Source organism: Parasteatoda tepidariorum, chromosome 10 (assembly GCF_982258835.1).
Source record: "Parasteatoda tepidariorum strain Cologne lab strain chromosome 10, Ptep-v5.0, whole genome shotgun sequence".
NCBI classification, from domain to species: domain Eukaryota; kingdom Metazoa; phylum Arthropoda; class Arachnida; order Araneae; family Theridiidae; genus Parasteatoda; species Parasteatoda tepidariorum.
Genome location: NC_141764.1, coordinates 101,480,241 through 101,500,760, shown reverse-complemented (window position 1 = coordinate 101,500,760; position 20,520 = coordinate 101,480,241). Strand labels below are relative to the sequence as shown.

Below are 20,520 nucleotides of genomic sequence, written 5' to 3'. Positions count from 1 at the left end.
TTAATACCATATTAGACAGAATAATATACCTGTGGTTGAATTGTACAAATGAAATGAACCCATTGGTTACATCTTGCAAGGGAAATGCAGATATTCTTTTATTTTCTTTAGCAGATTCATAGCCCAAAACAGGTCTTGAATTTTGCAGATAGCCATACTGGGGCTGCTTCACAATCATGAATAATAACTCAGAGAGGAAAGTGTCCTCGTCCGAGGCAAATATGTTGTCCTCCGTGACAAGCATCTTCTGCCCTTCCTCAACAAGGAGAGTCCTTTTGAAGAGAAGTCGTGGTGACTGAGAGTTGACAGGTAGAATGGTAACAAATATTTTCAGGCTGTCATCGTGGGGACTTGGAAACATTTTATCAGTCACAATCACAGTTAGAGAGTCTTCTTTTGGATTCGGACCTATCTCTTGATTGTTGTGAAGGTATGATACCTGAAAAAAAAAAAAGCAGATACTAAAAACATGCAAAAACTTTTGACCACATATTTAGAATAAAAATGATAAAATTATAAGATAAAAAAAATTTCCCCTGCAACTTTAAATTATAAATATAGCGAACTGCATTCACACAATATAAAAATCCAATATCGCCACTTGTATACATTCATTTTTAAAATTCAATATTGAGATTTATATTCACACGATTTTATAAAGCATCAATTTACTTGATTTAAAAATTGCACAATGCAATTAGTATTTACAGGGCTAAAAATTTGAAATTGTGAAACCAAACATCACGATTTTTATTCATGAGATTTCAGTCACATCATTTCAACGTTAAAATGGTTGTAAATAAATGCATTCAATTTAAATCTTTGTTTTTAATGTGTTTATTCTTTATAAAAGAATTCTTACTTCCTCACTAATTACTTTTAATGACATATTCATAATAATTTGAAACAAAATTAGTAAAAGTTATTGAAAATAAAACATATTTTTTTCAATCATTCAATTTTACTTTCATTAGTTTTATATTTAATTAAATCGAGTAACATATCCCTTTTATTAAAAATGGACTTTCTTAAAAAATTTGTCTTTTTCCATTGCTAATGCTTGTCTCCCTTCCGTATCAAAGGAATTTTCATCAAAATTTGGGTGGGCGCTTAGTCAGTCTTTTACAGTATATTCATTAAGGTTACTAAAAAAAGAACAGTGTATTACACTTCATAAAATAAATATTTAATAATTTAATAATAAAAGAAAAAAAAAATATTACAGAATCCATGAAATAGTAACACTAATTTTTCTTTAATCTGTTATCAGTTAGAATATTCTAAAACTGGTGTAGGTGCGTTGTATGACCTCAATTTGGAAACTGGTATGGGGTTAAATGTCTCTTAATTAGATACTTTCTCTAAGTGAGTGATAATAAGTGGAGCTGAACTATCAGGAATACTGGGAAATTGGCAATTTCCAGCTAGTAAAAAATTTCAAAAACTTGAGCATTGAAAATTTCAGTTTTCTATGCTCAAGGTCTGGCACCAAATAACAACAATAAAGGGAAAATCTATTAAAGTTGTCGATAAAAATTATTAAAGATTAAAAATAAAAAAATGAATTTAAAGTAAACAGAAGGAGAGGAACAGAAAAAAACTACTACATTATTGAAGTTGTTTAACATACAAATTTTAGTTTTTCCGTATTCATTGGAAGAAGTTCTACATCAAAATAAAAATATTGGTTTATCAGAATCACTACTGTCAGAAAAATAATACAGACAGAGGAAGAATAAAGGAAGGGGGACGATTAAAGACCATAAAAATAAAGATGAATAACACTTTGAATAATAGGTACATAAAAATATACATAAAAACCTGAAAGTGGAAAAAAAAACATGAGAGAAACAGAAAATAAATAACCTTTTTTTACTGTTTCTTTCATTTATAAGCAATTAATTTCACCTAATAATTTCAAAAATATCTGATTACCCAAGCTTTTAAATTAGTTGAATTTTGAATAATTACATATAGACAGTATGCAGAACCAACTAAAAAAATACCTATTAGACACTATAATGATTTAAACTTACTTCACCCCGAAAAAGACTCTTTTGAGTAAAACGGTGAACTTTAGTTCCATTCAAAGTGATCGAACCGAACAGAGGCATTTCAGTCAAAATGAAATACAGCAATTCACTTTTTGTGTCCGCATCAGATGCAGGCAATACCTATCCAAAAGCACACAAATTAATTATTTAACATGAATTTATTACAAGATGTAATCAGAAGTTGGCAAAATAGAAAAACTGTTAAAACTGAATTCCTACAACCGAAATGAAAGTTCAAAAAATTTAAAAAGAAAAAAAAATTCTGATTTAAGAGTCACATTTTAGAAATACTTTATTTCTATCTTTACCTTCTCCGGAAACCAACCATCTCATATTTTTAATAGAGTGGTTTAAATTGTTGAAAAGTACTTTTTTATCCATAAAAGCAAAAGCAAAGTTACAACAATAATAAAAAGAAGAAAAAATGTTGCAATATGTCATTAAAATAAATATGTAAAGTGGACGTAATTAACGAGGTGCCACACTAAAAAAATCATCCTTGGTGTGAAGTTGTTCTTGTCTAAAAACATGATGTTCAGTTTACATAAAAATAAAAGTTAATTCACAGAAGCTTCTGTGAACAAGATCCGAAAGCTGATTGAACAAAAATATCATAACTAGGCATTGCCTTCATTAGGTGTGGCAGGAGTGCTGTTAGAAAGGAAAGAATTTTGAAATAAGTCCTTTAACTGCTTGATTAGGAGGATAATTTTTTCTTTTTTACTTTGACTGGCATATCATTTTGTATTTTCTACAAAAGCTGTTTTCTATTTTTAATTATTTTGGTACTAACAATGAATTTGGATTTTGCAAACATTTTTCTGCCTCCCAAATTTATCAAAGTATACACGTCCTATTGTATTTACATTCAAAATACACTGGTGAAAACATTTGAAAGGACAAATGTTTTTTTTTGAATAAAAAACTAACAAAGCAAATAAACCAAACTTGGCTAAAATATCATCAGATATAAGAGCAATATATGGGGAAATAAAAATAAGCAGAACCTGTACCTTAAATAAGAAAACTTGTCACTTATCCAGTAGAGTAGCTGACCAACACCATATCAGTCAGAGAAAACATGTCTATTAGGGTGCATGCTTGCCTCTAACAGCAACAAAGCCTTCACGTCAGCATTTCATATTGTTCAGCAGGGTGGGTCCTTATAAGTCCTTGTGGCAACCCTACCCACTTCTGAACTAAGGCACCCTTGAGCTCATGGATGGCCGTTAGAGCAAGACTTCGAGCTGCGATTGAATGCCTTATATACGTTCGATGGGATTAAGGTCAGGGGATATCACAGGCCATTCCAAAAACTGAATGTCTTCCTATTGGAGGTTTTGGCTTTCAACCGAGCCTTGTGCAGATGCGCATTATTGTTCCTAAAGATGAAATTTGGTCCATGCGCTCCGGAAAAGTCTCACATAAAGTGCAAGGATTTCGTCACTGCACAGTTGATTGGTCAGAATAACTCTATCGATTACATGAAGGTCGGTCACAACTCATCACTGAAGAAAACCAGACCCTAAACATCCTCTATCCAAAACAGGTATTCTTGGCACCCTGTTAGATGGTCCCTTTCTCATTTACTGTCAAAAGGATACCTGTATAGGGGCTCTGGGCAACTGTTATTCCTAAAATGGATGCTCCTGTTGCATTAAGGTTACAAAACGGCTGTATCACTGTTTCGAACCTATCCCTTTTGACTAGAAGTTTCTAACGATCTTAAATTGGTGTTGTTGTCCTTTAGCAGCCATGACCAGATCCGCAAACCACTGTTTCTGTCTCCATAGAGTGGACATCACATTTCTTGAAATTCTGAGGTCCTACAATGGGGAGCCTGTGATTGGTCCGTCTCTATTTTTCTAACTATCCACTATCTTGTCTCATTGTCTAGATGATGATGAAATGAAGCCCTGCAGATTCCCCCTAACTTCACAAACTTCAGCAAGCAAATGTGGTACTTTTACACAAAAGCGATCACAGTGCCACTGCTTTACATCAATTACTTCACCATATTTGAAACAACTCTTAAATGTTTTACATGCTATAGCAGACCAAGGTATAATATATATTTTTTTCTAATACAATTATCATCACTATCTTTGTTTCCTCATTTTAATTTAAGTCTAGCTGAAACGGAATATTTTTTTACCGCATAATGCCACATTATCATCCACAGTAACTATTTCTTCATAAATATCAGTTTCTTATTAATTCATTAAATTAGCAGATTTTTTTATTTTATGCATAAATCTTTTTATCTATGCACAGTTATTTTATACCTATACTTTTTCGCGAAAGTATGAATAATGCAGCTTTTTTGTAAACTTATTACAGTAATGCCATTCTAATTAAGACTACAGGAAACAGATTATTCAAAAAACATCTTCAAGAATTTAAATTCAAAAAATTTTTTTAAATCCTTTATGTAATAGAAAAAAAAAAACTTTTTGTGATAAAAAAATTTGTTTGGAAATTAAGAGCCACTGATAAATATATTTGGCTAAAAGAGGGTTTATCTATTATCAGAATACGTAGGGAAGTCTGATTTTTTTTCATAACGCAAATAATTTGTGATATGAAAATTTCACTGAGCATTAGACTGGAGTTTTCGTAAAGAAAGCATATTGAAAATATAAATAGGCAGCTGCAACTAATTGTAGAAAAATTACTAATGACTTTAATTTTTCAGTATTTAATAAAAATTATTCAATTACAGACACGTTAAAAAAATATAACAATAAACAAGAGACTTATAGGCCGAATATCCACCCAATTTAAAGAAAGTGTCTGCAAGCTTTAAAATTTCTGATTTGCTCACATGCAAACTTTCTTATTCCTAAACTTTCAATTACGTGAAACATATTTAACTTTATTTATTATTAAATATTAAGCTTCTTATGCTGTTATGATTTATTTATTTATATTTACTTTGCATTCACCTTATTTTGAGAGGCATTTCTCTGTATTACAGACAGATGGCACCACAAAAATGGCTATCTCTACTTTCTTGGTGTGAAGCAAATGTATTTCAATACTAATTTGAACTGTCAAGATTAGAAAAGAAAATTGAAATTAAATAATTTTCATTCAAATCTTTTCAAAAGAACATTTTTCAGAAACAAATTGAGCTAAGCATATTAAAAAGAAAAAATTTGATTAAAAATATGAAAGCTAAAATAGCTTACTTCTAAATTAACTTCAGTAAAACTTTATGTGTAATTGTAAGAGCAATTAAAATATTTATCTTAGATTCAGTGTCATTCTTTTAAATGAATATTTGGGTATCTGAAGATTATATGCCTATTTGAAAAACAAAAGCAACACATTTCTCATTTTTTTACACTCCTACAAATGCATTATACAAATTTAAACAAGTTATAGCATCAGTTATTCCGGATTAGTTCAGGGATAATTGTTAACTCTAAAACAGAACAAAAATTATCAAGGCCTATTTCAGGATAATCTCTTTACATTACATACTTTATGAAGCATAAAAATAAATAAAGTAAGAGGATGGAATAAACATAATGAACTGGTAATTTAAGCCAGAGTTGGCAGAAAAATCTTGTTTTTTTTAAAGCATGACAATCAATAGTGAATGGAAGTAAGTTCACAAGTCATGAAACACAGTTCGGGTGAGTGAGGTCATAAGCTGGAGCAATAAGATATAAGAAAGCGATGCTGCTCAGGTTATCATAAAGAGGGTGATATACCTCAGAGGTGAGAATAACAGATCCACCTTCATTGACAGACATTCTGGGAGGAGAGGTGATATCTCTGAGCCTGAAGACCGGCTTTTCATCATCGACAGGATCGACAGTTACGATAACATCACTGGATATGAAATGCAGGCCGTCATTCACGCCCACTTTAAATCTGTCTTTGAAGTTTTCAGAGCCATCATGAATGTACCTTCAATTAAAAGGGAAAAATCAACAATGAAAACATTTTAATAATAAATTGAGTAAGTAAAATGCACAAAGTAGAAAAAAAAACAGAACACTTTAGTAACTTTTGATCTACTGATCAGACTTTTACAAGCTAAGAGGCAATATTAATGGTTCGAGGGAATTACCTTAAATGTACAAATTCTTTTGGTGTGCAGATAATGTTTTCAGTTACAAAATCAGACACAAAAACATAATTTCTCTTTAAAAAAAAAGCTTAATTTGGGATGCCAGAAACTAAGATTTTTAGGAGGGGATAATTCTCATTTTGCCCAATGCAATTCCCAATTTGACCAAATCATAAATGAGCATCTGCAATTACTCTGACAAAATAAAGAAGCATCAAAAGACCTTTAGAAGAAAATAAAATAAAGAAGGCAGTAAAGAAGTATAAGGTATAAATAGCAAAGTCACTAACTTCTCCTACATCGCCCGGGAGATTTCACTTTTATATTTCAAGTGGTAGTAAGATTTATACTTTGATATTAAATTTAATAAAACTGATTTTAAATGTTCTATCGTTATACCTACTTAATTTAAATGTATTTAAACTATCAGATAATCATTGAGAAGATGATGAAATTTAAGAAATTTCTACTTGCAGTTTTTGTTGCTATTTCTATATAACTACCACAAGAAAAACTACTTGAAAAAGTGCAAGTATGCACAGCTAAGAAATAAGTATAATTTATCTGTCCATAGTATCAAATGACAAACGTGTTTTTTTAAAGTCTAATCTATGATAAAATCAAGTTAACAAATACCTAAGAAAATAGATTTGAGATAAACAAGGTGAAAAAAGTTGTAAAAGTTGCATTATAAAGATCTTCTACTATATTTAAAAGTTATCAACCAACTTAGCCTTTTATTTACAAACACTTCATCCTTGACGACCTGATCAAATGTTGACTCACTCGAGCCTTAAGGTGAGAATATCATCGAGGGAAAGGAGGTCGCCCACTCTGAGGAGTTGATCACTTCTTCGCAGAGTGCCGTGAAGAGGAACTGTGAAGAGGCTGATTTGGAGGTCAGAGGAGAATGTGTCAGGATCATAGACAGAAAGCTCATTGGTTGAAACAAGTGTAGAGGACCCTTCCTCCACAAACAACTCACTGGTACGAAGATATGGAGCCTTCAAGAGAGGATAACAAATTAAAAGTACAACCGACCATGTCAGTACTACTGATGGATAAGAATGGGTATTTTCAGATAACAAGTGTTACGATCACACAGTTGGGCAAAAATGTAATTACACTACTCAATTACTTGCAATCATGATAACATGATATTTAAATTTTGATTACAGTAATCAATTACTTGTAATCTATATTATAATTCACCAAAATTTTGATTACAACCATAATTGCGATTCCAAGTAATTGTAATTCCAGGCAATTGTAATTCCAATTAATCACAACAAAAATAATTATTGGTATTTATGATTTCATGTAATCATATATTTTGATTACATGAAATCGTGTTTACAAGCAATTGTGATTACTTGTAATCAAAGCTATTGCAAGAAATTACAAGTGTACTATATGTAAATACAGTTTGTGATTCCAATATATATATATATATATATATATAGTACGTGAAGAGTATATAGTACGTGAGTATAATGAATATATTTATTCATGCATTTATGTAGTACATTCATAGCCTAAATGTACAGTAATACCATGTATATATGCTTTACGAATGTATGTACAGTATACAAGTAAGAAGGTTGTTTACGGGTACACTATAAGTACAGTGAGCAAAAAAAGGACCACCTAGAATAACTTTTGATCTAATGATGGGATTTTCACGTTCTAGGATTCAACCTTAGTGGCGGGAGGAGGTGACTTCAAATATGCTAATTATAAAAATGTTTTAAGTTATAAAATCAGACACAAAAACGTACTTTCGCTGAATAAACATACCTTTTTTCCCCCGATGGATTCGCATTTCTGACCCCCAACACATAGGGGGAAGCTGCAATTTGAGAAATATAGTCCCAATAGTTTGGTCAGGAGAGCGGTCTAAAGTTTTAATCTCTCAATGTTAATTTTACTTTTTGCATATTTCGCTATATCTAGAAAACTTTTAAAGCGAATTTAAAACTTTTTGCACAAAATTATAAAATTTGTTTGCCTATGTAAAAAATGATCTATATTAAATATTTATAGTTTTTTATGTTGTTGTTGTTTCTTATCCTTCATCTGTCTGACAGAGTCAGACAAGATCCAATAGGTTGTTGACCCTCAAAAAGTCGATGACAAGAAGTGGAGTAGCGTATAAGTCCTCCTCAGAACGACCCAAGCAGTCAAGGATATGTTCGGCAGTGGCCTGCTGGGCTTCACATTTGGAGCAGACTGCATAAGTCTTTCTTCCTTCAAAGTACGAGAGACTATTCGTGTGTCCACTTGCCAATATGGCAATTGCTGTTTGAAACGCTCTATCAGCTATGAGAACAAGTGAAGAGCCTGGTCCTTTGGCTGCATACCAGTTATGAGAGGGGGGGGGGGTTCTCCACTTTTTTGATAGATGGCTTTTGATTTTGGGCTGATTCTCTGAGTAGGTAAGGTCTGAGGACGAAGGTGTTGATTGACTACAGCCCTCCTTGGCCAAGTGATCCGCTTGCTCATTGCCAAAGATGTCAACGTGGGATGGTATCCACTGAAGATGAATGTCGTGGTACTTTGAAATAATTTGAAGTTTAAGAAGGATGGAGATGCTTGTTTTGTCTCCAACTTTAGTCCAATTGTATAGGTGTTGAAGGGAGCTGCGACTGTCCGATAGGATCCAAAGTCACTCTTGTTGATTATAGCATCGATGCCCTGTTCAATTACGATGAATTCACTTCTAAAGACTGAAGTGAAATCAGGATTACGGAGATAGATGGAGTAATTTTGCCCAGATTTTTCAATGAAGACGCCGCTACCAGCTAGGTCTCCCAGTCCACTACTGTCTTTGTAACTTTTTACGGTGTCACTGGGAATCTCGTCTAAAATTTCCAAAGCTAGTTGCCTAAGTTTAGCTGGAATATGATCTCTCTTTGCGACTAGAGCAGAAAAGCCGAAGTGGCAGTAGACTCTGGGGATTCCCTCTGAAGGATTCAGACAAGATTTTAAGGAGTGGGCCTCAACGTCTTCAGAAGGCAAATGCAGATATAATTCTTTTTTTTATTTTATTATTTTGTTTAATAATGGTTGAAAAAATTTTGTATTGTAAGTTACACTATTTTTTGCATTATTTCAAAGCATATAATTTTATATGGCAAAATTCAAAATTTGAGCAAAATCCGTCGAATAGTTCCTGAGAAATCGAATTTTTTAAAATTCGATTTCTCATATATATAATATATGAGAATATATTATGTATGAGCACAATATAGGCTAAAAATTTGAGGCCCTAAGTGATGCAGAGGTACAGAGAAACGTTTTGCCTAGACCTGGTATAGTCTAGAAATGGTTCTGCTAGTGTGAATTTTACTGCATCCTTTAAAAAGCAACCTGCATATAGTATAAATATGAATAAATTACCTTGTTGTTTACTGGTAGAACAGTTATGTTGAAGGTCTGTCCTTTCACCGTGTTTTGATGTGTGTCTGTGGCAGAGAAAATAAACTGTAAGAAGAGAGGATTGGGGCCTATTTCACCTGCTGGTGGTACATAGCCTACTTTCCTGTGATTTACATGTTTCTGGGTGAATGATACTATGGCTGACAGATTACTATAGTCATCTTCTACATCATCAAACAAATAAACTATTTTTCCAGAATCTGTTCAAAAGAAACATAATTATGTCTCTTTCTTCTTGTGGATATGAATCTACACATATTGGAAAAGGCAAACTAGCATATATACAGGTATAACAACCTTTGTTTTCCAAATAAAAATGGACATTATATAGTAAGATTGCTATATCACAGTGATGAAAAATCTATTGGAGAAGAAAGTTAATTTTTTTAAAAAGAAAATTATGTATTTAACTTCCAAATTTCTCAATATACTTAAAAATATTAAAAGTCTGGAATCAGAAACCCTCGAATAAGGCAGGGCACATAGCATCTGCAGATTAATTTGGCTCTCTGAAATGACAATCATACTTCGTGAACTAATTTTAAATGACAAAGTTTTCGTATATAATTTTTAAATACCTTACATTTTGCCCAATCAATCGTATTGAGGTTGCAGATAAATTAAGATTTATGAAAACAGTGTTGCAGATAAGACCCTGTGAATTCTGCTACTGGAATTAAAAGGTAATATATATATATGCATTATAAAGAGTAATTTTTATTTTAATGCAATTATTCTTTATTTTTAAGTTTTTATTACTCTTGTTTTTTATATTATATACCGAATACTCTTGACATCTTAAAGTTGAAGGGATGTCAAAAAAATTTCGAGACAGCGAGGTTTGACTATAAATCTAAATACAACAATGATAATTTTATTTTTAAAAGTAAGACAAGAACAATAATGCATTAAATCGAAAATAATTGGTTTACAATGAACTTACACTGTAATTCTTCCGAAAAAATTTATTCTTTATTTCGAAAAAAATTTGACAAGGTTTTGAGAAGAAACCCAACATAGGAATTCAAATTAACTTGCTGGATCAGGGGAAAAATATATTTTTTGACATAACAATGTTTTTGAGATATTGAGAGTATACTGTATGTGTGTGTGGGTGGTTGAAGTGCCAGTTGCTGCTCCTCAAACTAACTTAAACAATATTATCAATTAGATATCAAATAGACTTTCTAGATGTAGAGGAAGTTTCAATATAGAATTCTTTTGCCAGTGCTGTGGATCTGAGTGACCATAAACTAATTGTCGAATCTTTTATGTTTGTAAACTTTTCGGTTATTAATTATCTCATTGAATTATTGCACATCATGGAGATTTAAAAAATAAGGTAATAAATAAAAAAAAAGGTACAAACTTAGGATTTGTAGTTTGTGAACATTTTTAAAGGTTCAGATAGTTAGGTTATATGTAATCGGAAGCTCATCAAAGGCACATTAAAAGCATTACACATTCTTAAAAAAACTGTCTTTCTTGTTAAAGAGAAGCATTATTAAGTAGGAAAAAAACTGTGAACATACCAGCATGAGCAAATGAACCAATGAACCTAGGAGGAGTAGTTATAGTGAAGATGATCTCTTTATCTGCATCATCCATATAATGCAAGTTGCTGCTGCCGAATAACCCCACTTTGTCGTCCTCTCGTACTTCAAGCTGAAAAGATGAGGCTGGATCTTGTTTTGGAGGAAAGTCATTGAGAATAGCCACCACCTGCACTGAAATAGTGTAGGGGGGAGAAATGTTTGGTGGACGATTAGTATCTAACAAGACTATCTCGAAAGAATCACTGGTCACCTGCCAACAATAAACGGGAAAAACATTTTGAGGATACTTTTCCATTTATTATGTGAATATAGTAGAATTTTCATTTGAAAGACACTTTTCAGTACAGTCCAAATAATTTGAGTGAGTATTTTTAAATATAAGGGCAGGATACAGAGTCAGTAACTTTCTTTTAAAATTAATTTAACTTTGCTTAAATATAAGTTATGTTTTATTTACATAATTTAATTCATCTGAAACTATTTTTAGGTGTTAAGACAAACAGGTGTCCCTGAATGTTGCCAGTCACTCTCATTTATTTATAAAGAAAGCATGAAGAGAATGTGATTTTAGGAAAAAAAGCAGCATCATAAAGAAAGTGATACAGTTATTTGGTCAGAAAGTTGTCTGTCTTGTCTAATACTAAATATAGAAAATGTTGTCTTATGAATGTTATGTATATCTTTAACGTTATTATTTTAATGGAACTTTTTTATTGTAATGATAATACTTTTAAGGTCAATTTTCATTTAAACCAAGAAATACAAAGTACAAAAAAAAATTCTGATCCAACACAGGGAATAACAACTTTGGTAAATAATTCATCACAGTTGTAGTAGTTTAGATATTTATGCAATTATGAAATAATAATCTCTTGAAGATACTTGGAATTTTTCAACATGCAAAAATGGCATCTCAAAAGTTTTAGTTTCTTTATTTCAATGGCTTAATACCAGATATCAGTGTAACCATCAACTGTACATCACACTTCAATTTATCATCGTAAACATTGCTTTCTTATTTTTTGCATGTAAGGATGCAAATTAGTAGCTTGTTAATTTTATGAAAATAGTAAAATGTATCTGTCTACTTGCACACTTTATAATGTTCGGAAAGATTAATTAGATATTAATTTGCAATGTTAATTAGATGTAAAGATAAGCGTAGACTGTGCTGAGGGTCAATATTCACCATAGTTTTTGAGGATCACTACTTCTGACAGATTTTTACACCTAAGCTTGAAAAAACATATTGTCAAATATATTATGCTTGTAGTGTTTCCAATATAATGCATTCTTTCAATTTACTTCCAGTGAAACAAACAACAAATGAATTTGGAAGACTTCGCAAGCTTGCTATGATGCTACCCAAAATAAAGCAAATGGCACTTTTTTTAGACAAATAAGGGAGAACATTCGAAACATGTCAAACCTAACACTTTATTTATGCTGTGATATTAATTTTGTTAAATTTGTTTTAGGCTTATGAACTGTTAGAATTTATAAATTACAGAAAATTACATGTAAATTTAAACACAAATCACAATAACAAAACTTATTACAATATTAAGCCTGTTCTCACATCGCCTCGTAAACATAACATAAGCGGAGGGATACACTGGATGTTTTCCAAATTTCTTCTGGTTTTATGAGGTTTGGTATTGTTAACATTCAATCAACCACCCATCCATATGCTCTTTATTTAAGTGTAATTATTGTTATTACTTCAATAACAATAATTATACCAGTTTTTTACACTTATCAGACTACTACAATTTTGCAAATGTCCCTTAAATTAAGATAACATCAATAAAAAAATTCACCTCACCACTTTTTGATTTAGATGGTAGTAGACAAGCCCTTTATTGATGTCTTGCTGAGTGAACTCTGATATTTCATTTCCATCATCTACCCAGGCAAACTTTTTCAGTATCTTACCAAAGTCTGGAGGTTTGGTAACATTGAACCTTATGTGATCATCTAAACTGTCATGATCTGCACCTCGTAGAAGAGTTGACAAAATCTGTACTTCACTCTTCTTCCCCCTGATTTTCAGACCAGTGTTGATGACTAAAGATGGATGGCTGTCATCCTTTGGAATGATAATAATGGGAAACTTGAAGTGAGTAGATTGGATGCCATCAGATATACGCAGGTGGATGCTATCTCGAACTGAATCACTGTCATCGTGGTGGTACACTACAGACTCAGAAGAGATGTCATCTTGGGTAAAAGAATAGGCTGTTTTGCCCCTCACCTCAAGACGGCCATGATGCAGTCCACCTGTCACAAAAATCTTTACCTCTTCAATATTGTCCCCATCAACAACTTCTAGATTAGATTTCCTCAGAGGTCTGGACTGTCCTTCCAACAAAATCAGACCGGTGTTCATGAATACCCTTGGTGCAGTGGTGATGGCAGGGCGAACAGCTATGTGCATGGTGAAAGGGTCGCTCAGGGCAAAGTCCGGATCGCTTATGATGAAACCGATTTCATACATCTGTCGCTCCCTAAAAGCTGTGGCAGGTGGTTTGTAGGCGATGTCAAAATTGTTGAGGTCACTCTGTTTAAAAGATGATATGGGTCTCGAATGGTCAGACGACAAATGTACAATTGTGCCCTGGTGGGGCAGAAGAGGTTTCGTAATGTTGAAGACTAACAAGTTAGATGGTGTTTCACTGTCAGTAGCAGATAAAACAGTTGGGGTGATGGCTGTTACTATGAACTGATCTACATCCATCAAATACATACCTGAAAATGAAGCTTTCGGTGGTAAGTTTGGAAATCCTGGTTCTATAATTACAGGTATATGATACCATTCAGATATTATATTATCAATGAGTGGATCGTTCACTTCGACAGCTATCGACACGAAATCTATGTTAGGAGAAGGTGGCTTCAAATGCTGATAGCGAAGACCCAACTGTAAGAATTCGTTGCATCTCCTTTTGATAACATCAACAGCCTGATTTTCATGACCAATAACCATCTGTCCATGCGATGGCCTTTGATTAAAATGCCGTGACATTTTAATTTTACACATAGCTCCTTCCCTTTGACTGAAGTTAAAATTCAGTACAGAATCATCGATGGCCTGAGTGATGCCGAAAAACTCTTTAATCACCAGTGGACGCAGTGGAAGAATCACATCGTATGAGCTATTTTGGATCATAAAAAACAGTTCAAAATACTCAGAAATAGTATCATGATTCAAAAATTTACTGGCTCTAAATTTAACAGTATCATTCCATACCAAAGGTGAACCATGATGCACATACTTTACAGTTTTTGGTTGAAACTCACAATCAAACACCTGAAATTAAAAACATTTCTAAATTAGAAGCAATTTTCTAGATTACAAATTCATGAAGAAAAACTACTTCAATTAAATTATCACAGAAGATATAAATAACGTAGTAGTCAAAACACAGAAAAAAGGTTTTAAATTCAATACATACTATGAACAACAAAACAAATGTGGTATAGTTTCATTGCGCTGAAAAACTAATTTCACTTTATAATTTAAATACATTAGTTGAAGAGAACAAAGGGCATAATTTTGAGTTTGCTGAAAAAATGAACAGATATTTTTATATCTCTCATCATTACATTAACTCAAACTCATTTAGAGGCTGGAGCAGCAATGCTCATTAAACTCCAAGTCGGGTGAAATGATAGACAAGAAAATATACATAATAGAAGCAATGCAATAAACTCAAAATATAACACTGTAATGTAAAAAATTAAATTAAATAGAAAAATGTAAATTATATAACTAATTAAATTAAACAACCACAAGCAGTTTTCATATTGGGTCACTTTTTTTCCAACCATTCTGTAACAACACAGTGGTCAGAAGTAGCGCATAACAAGTAGTAGTCGCAACTTTTTCGTAGTTTGTTGTGTAGTGTGCTACTTCTATGTAATGTAGTGAGTAGTGCAATAAAAAAACCCAGTAGTTTGTAGCTATTTCTGGCTACTACTTTTAATGTTAGTTTAGTCTAGAAACACGGTTCTAATGCAACAAATTTTTTGAATTTGATGGGTAAAACTTTTCAAGGGGGCCGTCAATGGATGCAATAAATGACCCTGTAGCTGAGCGTTAACAGAAATTGCCTTTTTAAAATCACATATAACTAATATTCAAACTAGCCATTACAAAAACAGATAATTAATAACTTTGATCACACTTCCACATGCCAATACACACTTATGAAACATTGACGATATTTAAAAGGAAGGGAAAGCATTTTTGATGCACTTTATTTCTTAGAGGAAATAAAAGAGCATTAAATTTAAAAAAAAACAACAACAAGCATTTGATAAATTTGCATTTCTTAAATTAAATATATTCGCTGTCGAAAAAGGCATACAAAGTTTAAGGTATAATGAATAAATTAAAATTTTTTTTTTTTGGAATACCAAGCTGACTCACGTAAACATGAATAAATATTATTCCCTTACATTTAATGCTAGCCAATTTCTTATTCAAAACTATTTTGGACAAAGGTGAAAATTAAATTCACCCGCAAAATTCATCTCTTTAAAGTAGTGAAGTAGTTGCTACAATTCCAAAGTAGTTGTCACTACATTTTAAAAGAAGTAGTTGTAATTAGCTACATTTGTAACGAAAAGCAGTTGAAGTAAACCACAAAAATAATGTTTTTACGACCACTGGGACAAAGGCAGCTACAGCTCCATGGATAACTTTGGCTGCGAGATTTATGAATAAATTGCGTGATTAATGTGAAAAATGAGGTACCTAAAATTGTTGTTGTTTCCTTACCTACAATTTTTGAATAATATGAATTAAAGAGGGCTTTAACTCTTTTGAATAGATGGAAATTATGTCAAATAATCAAATACTTTTCGCAGACAGCGTCAATAAAATAATTTACAATATCTTCATGAAAAATGTCTTGTTAAATTCAAGAATTTCATATAAGATTTCACAGGTTAAACTAACCATATCTTTAAAACAATTTCCTTGTTACACATCAGCTTTTTAAAAAATAAGGTTTGCAATAAAAAATTTTTGCTGAATATCAGACTAATTACTTAAATATTACTTAAAAAAAACGAAAGAAAATGTAAGAATTTTCAAATTTGTTTATTGTCTTTATTGTGCATTAAGAAATATTAGAACAATGAAAACTAAACAAAAGAAATCCTGACTACACTATCCACTAAAAATACTCCATTTAAGAAATTAAAATTTCTTCGGTTTCCAGAACAACAGTCAAAGTATATAAATATAAATAAAAAAAAAGATTATTTATAGCCCATTTTTTTTATCCTATTTTTTATATTACAAGACCAACAAATGTGTGGGGAAAAATTTATGAAACAACAAGAGCTAATAGCAGCACACTGTTCTTTATTTTACAGATAAACCTTATATAGAAATATTAACGAAAGATATAAAACAATGACCTGAACTCTGTATGTGTTGTCAATGAGGTTTTGGGAATTTTTTGGTCAATGTTATTATCAAAAAGTGGTGGCAGAAGTTTAAAAATTATCATACCAGGGTTGTCATTGTCAAAAATCGTGATATTTTTTTTTTTTTTTTTTCAAAATCAGATTTTTTTATATATACCAATCAAAGCTTTGATAAATTATATATCAATAATGCTAAATATCATTGAAAAAATAATAATATTACAACTGAAGTACTTAATAATTCTAACTAAAATTCTAATTAAATTTATTGAATAATTATTACGAACTATTATTTGAGAAAATAAAATCATCGTAAGTTACTTGAATTAAAGTTTAATACATTCATGAATTTGTAAAGCCAGTTTTTCCTAATTTTTTTTCAGCAGACCAAGTTTTTATTCATTATTTATATACACAAACAAAATTGACATAATTTAATTAGATTTATTAAATAGCAAATTATTTTACTTACAGCTAACAGAAAGTTATAACTTATTACATGATATTAATTATTCTTAATTTTTTAGTCTCTATATTTTTATATTCTAATAAATATTATTCTTTCATCTCTAAGCTTAAGTAAAGAAAAATCTGATCATACGTTGCATAACTTAATCAAAGAAAATTTCAAACCTGCTTTATATAGCTTAATTAAAGAAAATTCTGACCCTATCCTGTATAGTTAAAGAAAATTTTGAACCTGCTTTGCATTGCTTAATTAAAGAAAATTCCGATCCTGCCTTTGCGTAGCTTAATTAAAGAAAATTCTGACTTTACCATGTATAGTTAAATTAAAGAAAATTCCGAACCTGCTTCGTATAGCTTAATTAAAGAAAATCCTGACCCTGCTTTGCATAGCTTAACTAAAGAAAATTCTGAACCTGCTTTGTATTGCTTAATTAAAGAAAATTCCGACCCTGCCTTTGCGTAGCTTAATTAAAGAAAATCCTGACCCTGCTTTGCATAGCTTAACTAAAGAAAATTCTGAACCTGCTTTGTATTGCTTAATTAAAGAAAATTCCGACCCTGCCTTTGCGTAGCTTAATTAAAGAAAATCCTGACCCTGCTTTGCATAGCTTAACTAAAGAAAATTCTGATCCTGCTTTGTATAGCTTAATTAAAGAATATTATGATCTTACTGAGTATAGCTAAATAAAAGAAAACTCTGACCTGAGGAATGATTGTTCCAACCCGTTGGGTCATGGGCTCATCATTAATGACTTCAACTTTGCATATTGCTGAATCTGTACCAAAATCAAATACCAAATCATTTGTTTGTATGTAGACTTCTCGACCAATTGGAACTGAAATGTCTCTCTTGTTTAGGAGTAACTGACTAGTCACTTGAGAGAACAGCAACAACAACAGGACTAAGATCATTTTCTACAGCTACATATCAATGACAGATCTAAAAACATAATTAAATTTATATTACAATTAATGTGTTGAATAATTAGGTCTGCATTAAAAGGGATAAGCATAATCTGCCTGGTTTATTGATAAAATCACATTTTTTTGTAAATGTTGCCATTTTTTAATAAAGTTTAAATTTTTTCTGTTTACATAGTAACATTTGCTTACTCCCATAAATTTCATATGCAGAAAAATTTATGTAAGTTTAAAGGTAAAAGTCTTGTGAGAAATATAATTAAAAAAAAAAAAATAACTTAAGTTATTTTTAAAAAAAAGTAAACAAAGTTAGCCGAAAAAAAGAAAGCCATTTAAATTAACAATTAGAAAGAAAAATGGTTTCCAGAATAAACAATAGACGGAAAAAATAATTTTATTTTTATTTTTCAATTTTACTTTTTATTAAAATATTTTCTCTCCAACTTTGGGCCATTAGTAAAGCTGCAGGTATCGTTACAGACAGGCAGTCATAAAATTTTAAAAGAATTGCATGTTTAAAAATTTTTTTTACAAGAACTACTCGTCTAATTTCATCTAAGTTGTGCCATCTAAAATTATATTTTAAATATATATATATATATCTAATGCAAGAAGATATGATCTCTAGATCAAAAAATATTTAGAGTGTTTCATTGTAGGGGGTTCGATTTTGCGCACTATGCCTACTACATTTAAATTCTGATGCTTCAAACCTTGTTATTAGCATATACAATTTCTATAAAATTATCATACGCAAAAAGCATGTGTGGTTCTCGATAATTTTTGCTAAGTTGAAGAGACATAGACATGCTAAATTTGAATTGCTATTACACCTTCAATTGTCTTGTACCTAATGCAGTTAGTTAAAGTGACAAAAACAGTTTCATAAACAAAACAGTTTGAGGTTATTCTTGCTACAAAAACATAAGTTACTTAAGCAGTGTTTTCACTACAGCGCGAGTATCTCGCATATTTTTTTCTTTTCTCGCTATAAAAAATGATTATCGCGAGAAGTTCGCGCACTCTATTAATCAATTTCAAAATGCGCAAATTTTGGAAAAAAAATTCGTATTTTGCCATTTTGAATAAAATCCGTTTCACTTTTGTTCCTTGATCTTTCATTATTTTGATCATCGTTCCTTGTTATCTAGCTTCCCAATTTACCAGTATTGTTCAGAACTGGTGCAAACAGCAGAACAACACCCCCCGAACCACGGAACCCCTTTCAGAACACATTTCTCTGCAACCACGTGTTCACCGTAGGTAAGGTTTCTTCATGTAAGACGCTTACATTTCTTGTGCATGAATGTAAGATGGACAAATACCTTGTTAAGGCGACATCTTCTACTTCGTAACGGACAAATGAAAATGAAGCAAATGTCGGTAGAAACGGTCAAAACGAAACAAATACGGAAATATAATAGCTGATGAAAAAGTAGATATAGAACATTTTACATATGATGATGCAGCAAAAATATTCAATTAGAAGATGTCAAAAATGTATTATAATTAAAGAAAATTTTTTTTTCCAAGTCTATTATTCGTGTTTTTTTCAATTTTAAGAAATCTCACTTAATTTTTTGAAATCTCACCCTGTTTTTGAAGAAGGGTGAGAAATTCTCTCCCATTTTTTATCTGTAATGAAAACACTGTTAAGTAACAAAATTGAATTCAGAAGAACTACAAATAAATTGCATGGATCAGTTTCAAACCATTGGGCATTGTACAAAAAAAAAAAAAAAAAAAGTAAACAGCACATTCATATAGATATTTTATGTCCTATTTAATTTTTCAAAAAATATATCTAATTTAAGTTGAGTATTTAAAAATTTTTGGTTACTCTCATTACATTTCAAATAATAATTATATCGACCTTTTTTATTCACAGTAGAACATACACATATATATTATCATTTTTCGAATATAAACTGAGAAAGAATACCTACTAATATTAAAAAAATAATACTTAAACATAGCAAACGAAATTACTATATGAATTGGTATTTAAAAATAGGAATAGAAATTTATAAATTTTTGGCAGAAATTTTTTTTTCAAGACCATTTATCATAAAAAAATGAAATAACAGGCAAATATGAATATGAAATCTCTTCTTATGTTGAATTGATGAAACAAAAATTAAATCCAGAACAAAGATATCAAGATGAAAATAATGAAATCCATCAGTGATTACAGATTTTGATAAATAAAAAATTAAAGTATGTACGAAGAAAAATAAAGAAATAAGGTATTTAATAAATGCGCAGAATCATGGACGATTCTATTTTGACAGAATTTTATGCACTGTTTATTTGGAAATGTCAAACATTGTTTTTACAAAAAATAACATTTTTCAGTATAGTAAAAATTTTTTCTTAATTTTTCTCACCTTTTTGTAAGGGCAAAAGATATTGACGAACTCTAAGAATTCTTGAGACTCAAGCATCACACGATTTAACTTCCAGTTCAAAACAAGAGAAAAGAAACTATGCAGAAAACCAGGAACCCATTAAAAGGTAAACAAACCGCACGTGTTGTAGTTTGACGTTCTTAGAGCAGAATGAA

At 31.1% G+C, this 20,520-nt stretch overlaps 1 protein-coding gene across 4 annotated transcripts in view; it reads right to left on the bottom strand.

Annotated features, from left to right (window-relative positions):
• Positions 1–20,484, bottom strand: part of LOC107448897 (FRAS1-related extracellular matrix protein 1) — a 44,341-nt gene extending 23,857 nt beyond the window's left edge. For 3 of the 4 annotated variants that reach the window (XR_011637483.2, XR_011637484.2, XM_016064251.4), the window contains exons 1-9: positions 20,345–20,484; positions 17,739–17,976; positions 12,955–14,439; positions 11,106–11,379; positions 9,535–9,773; positions 6,922–7,139; positions 5,774–5,972; positions 2,037–2,174; positions 30–439 (exon numbers count right to left, since the gene is read on the bottom strand). Coding sequence is in view for 2 of the 4 variants with exons in the window: in XM_016064251.4 (XP_015919737.1) it covers positions 30–439; positions 2,037–2,174; positions 5,774–5,972; positions 6,922–7,139; positions 9,535–9,773; positions 11,106–11,379; positions 12,955–14,439; positions 17,739–17,948 (3,173 nt within the window). In the remaining 2 variants the exon portion in view is untranslated. The remainder of the gene's footprint in view (positions 1–29; positions 440–2,036; positions 2,175–5,773; positions 5,973–6,921; positions 7,140–9,534; positions 9,774–11,105; positions 11,380–12,954; positions 14,440–17,738; positions 17,977–20,344) is intronic. The other variant, XM_043038800.3, reaches the window with a different exon arrangement.
• Between the last annotated feature and the right edge of the window lie 36 nt (positions 20,485–20,520).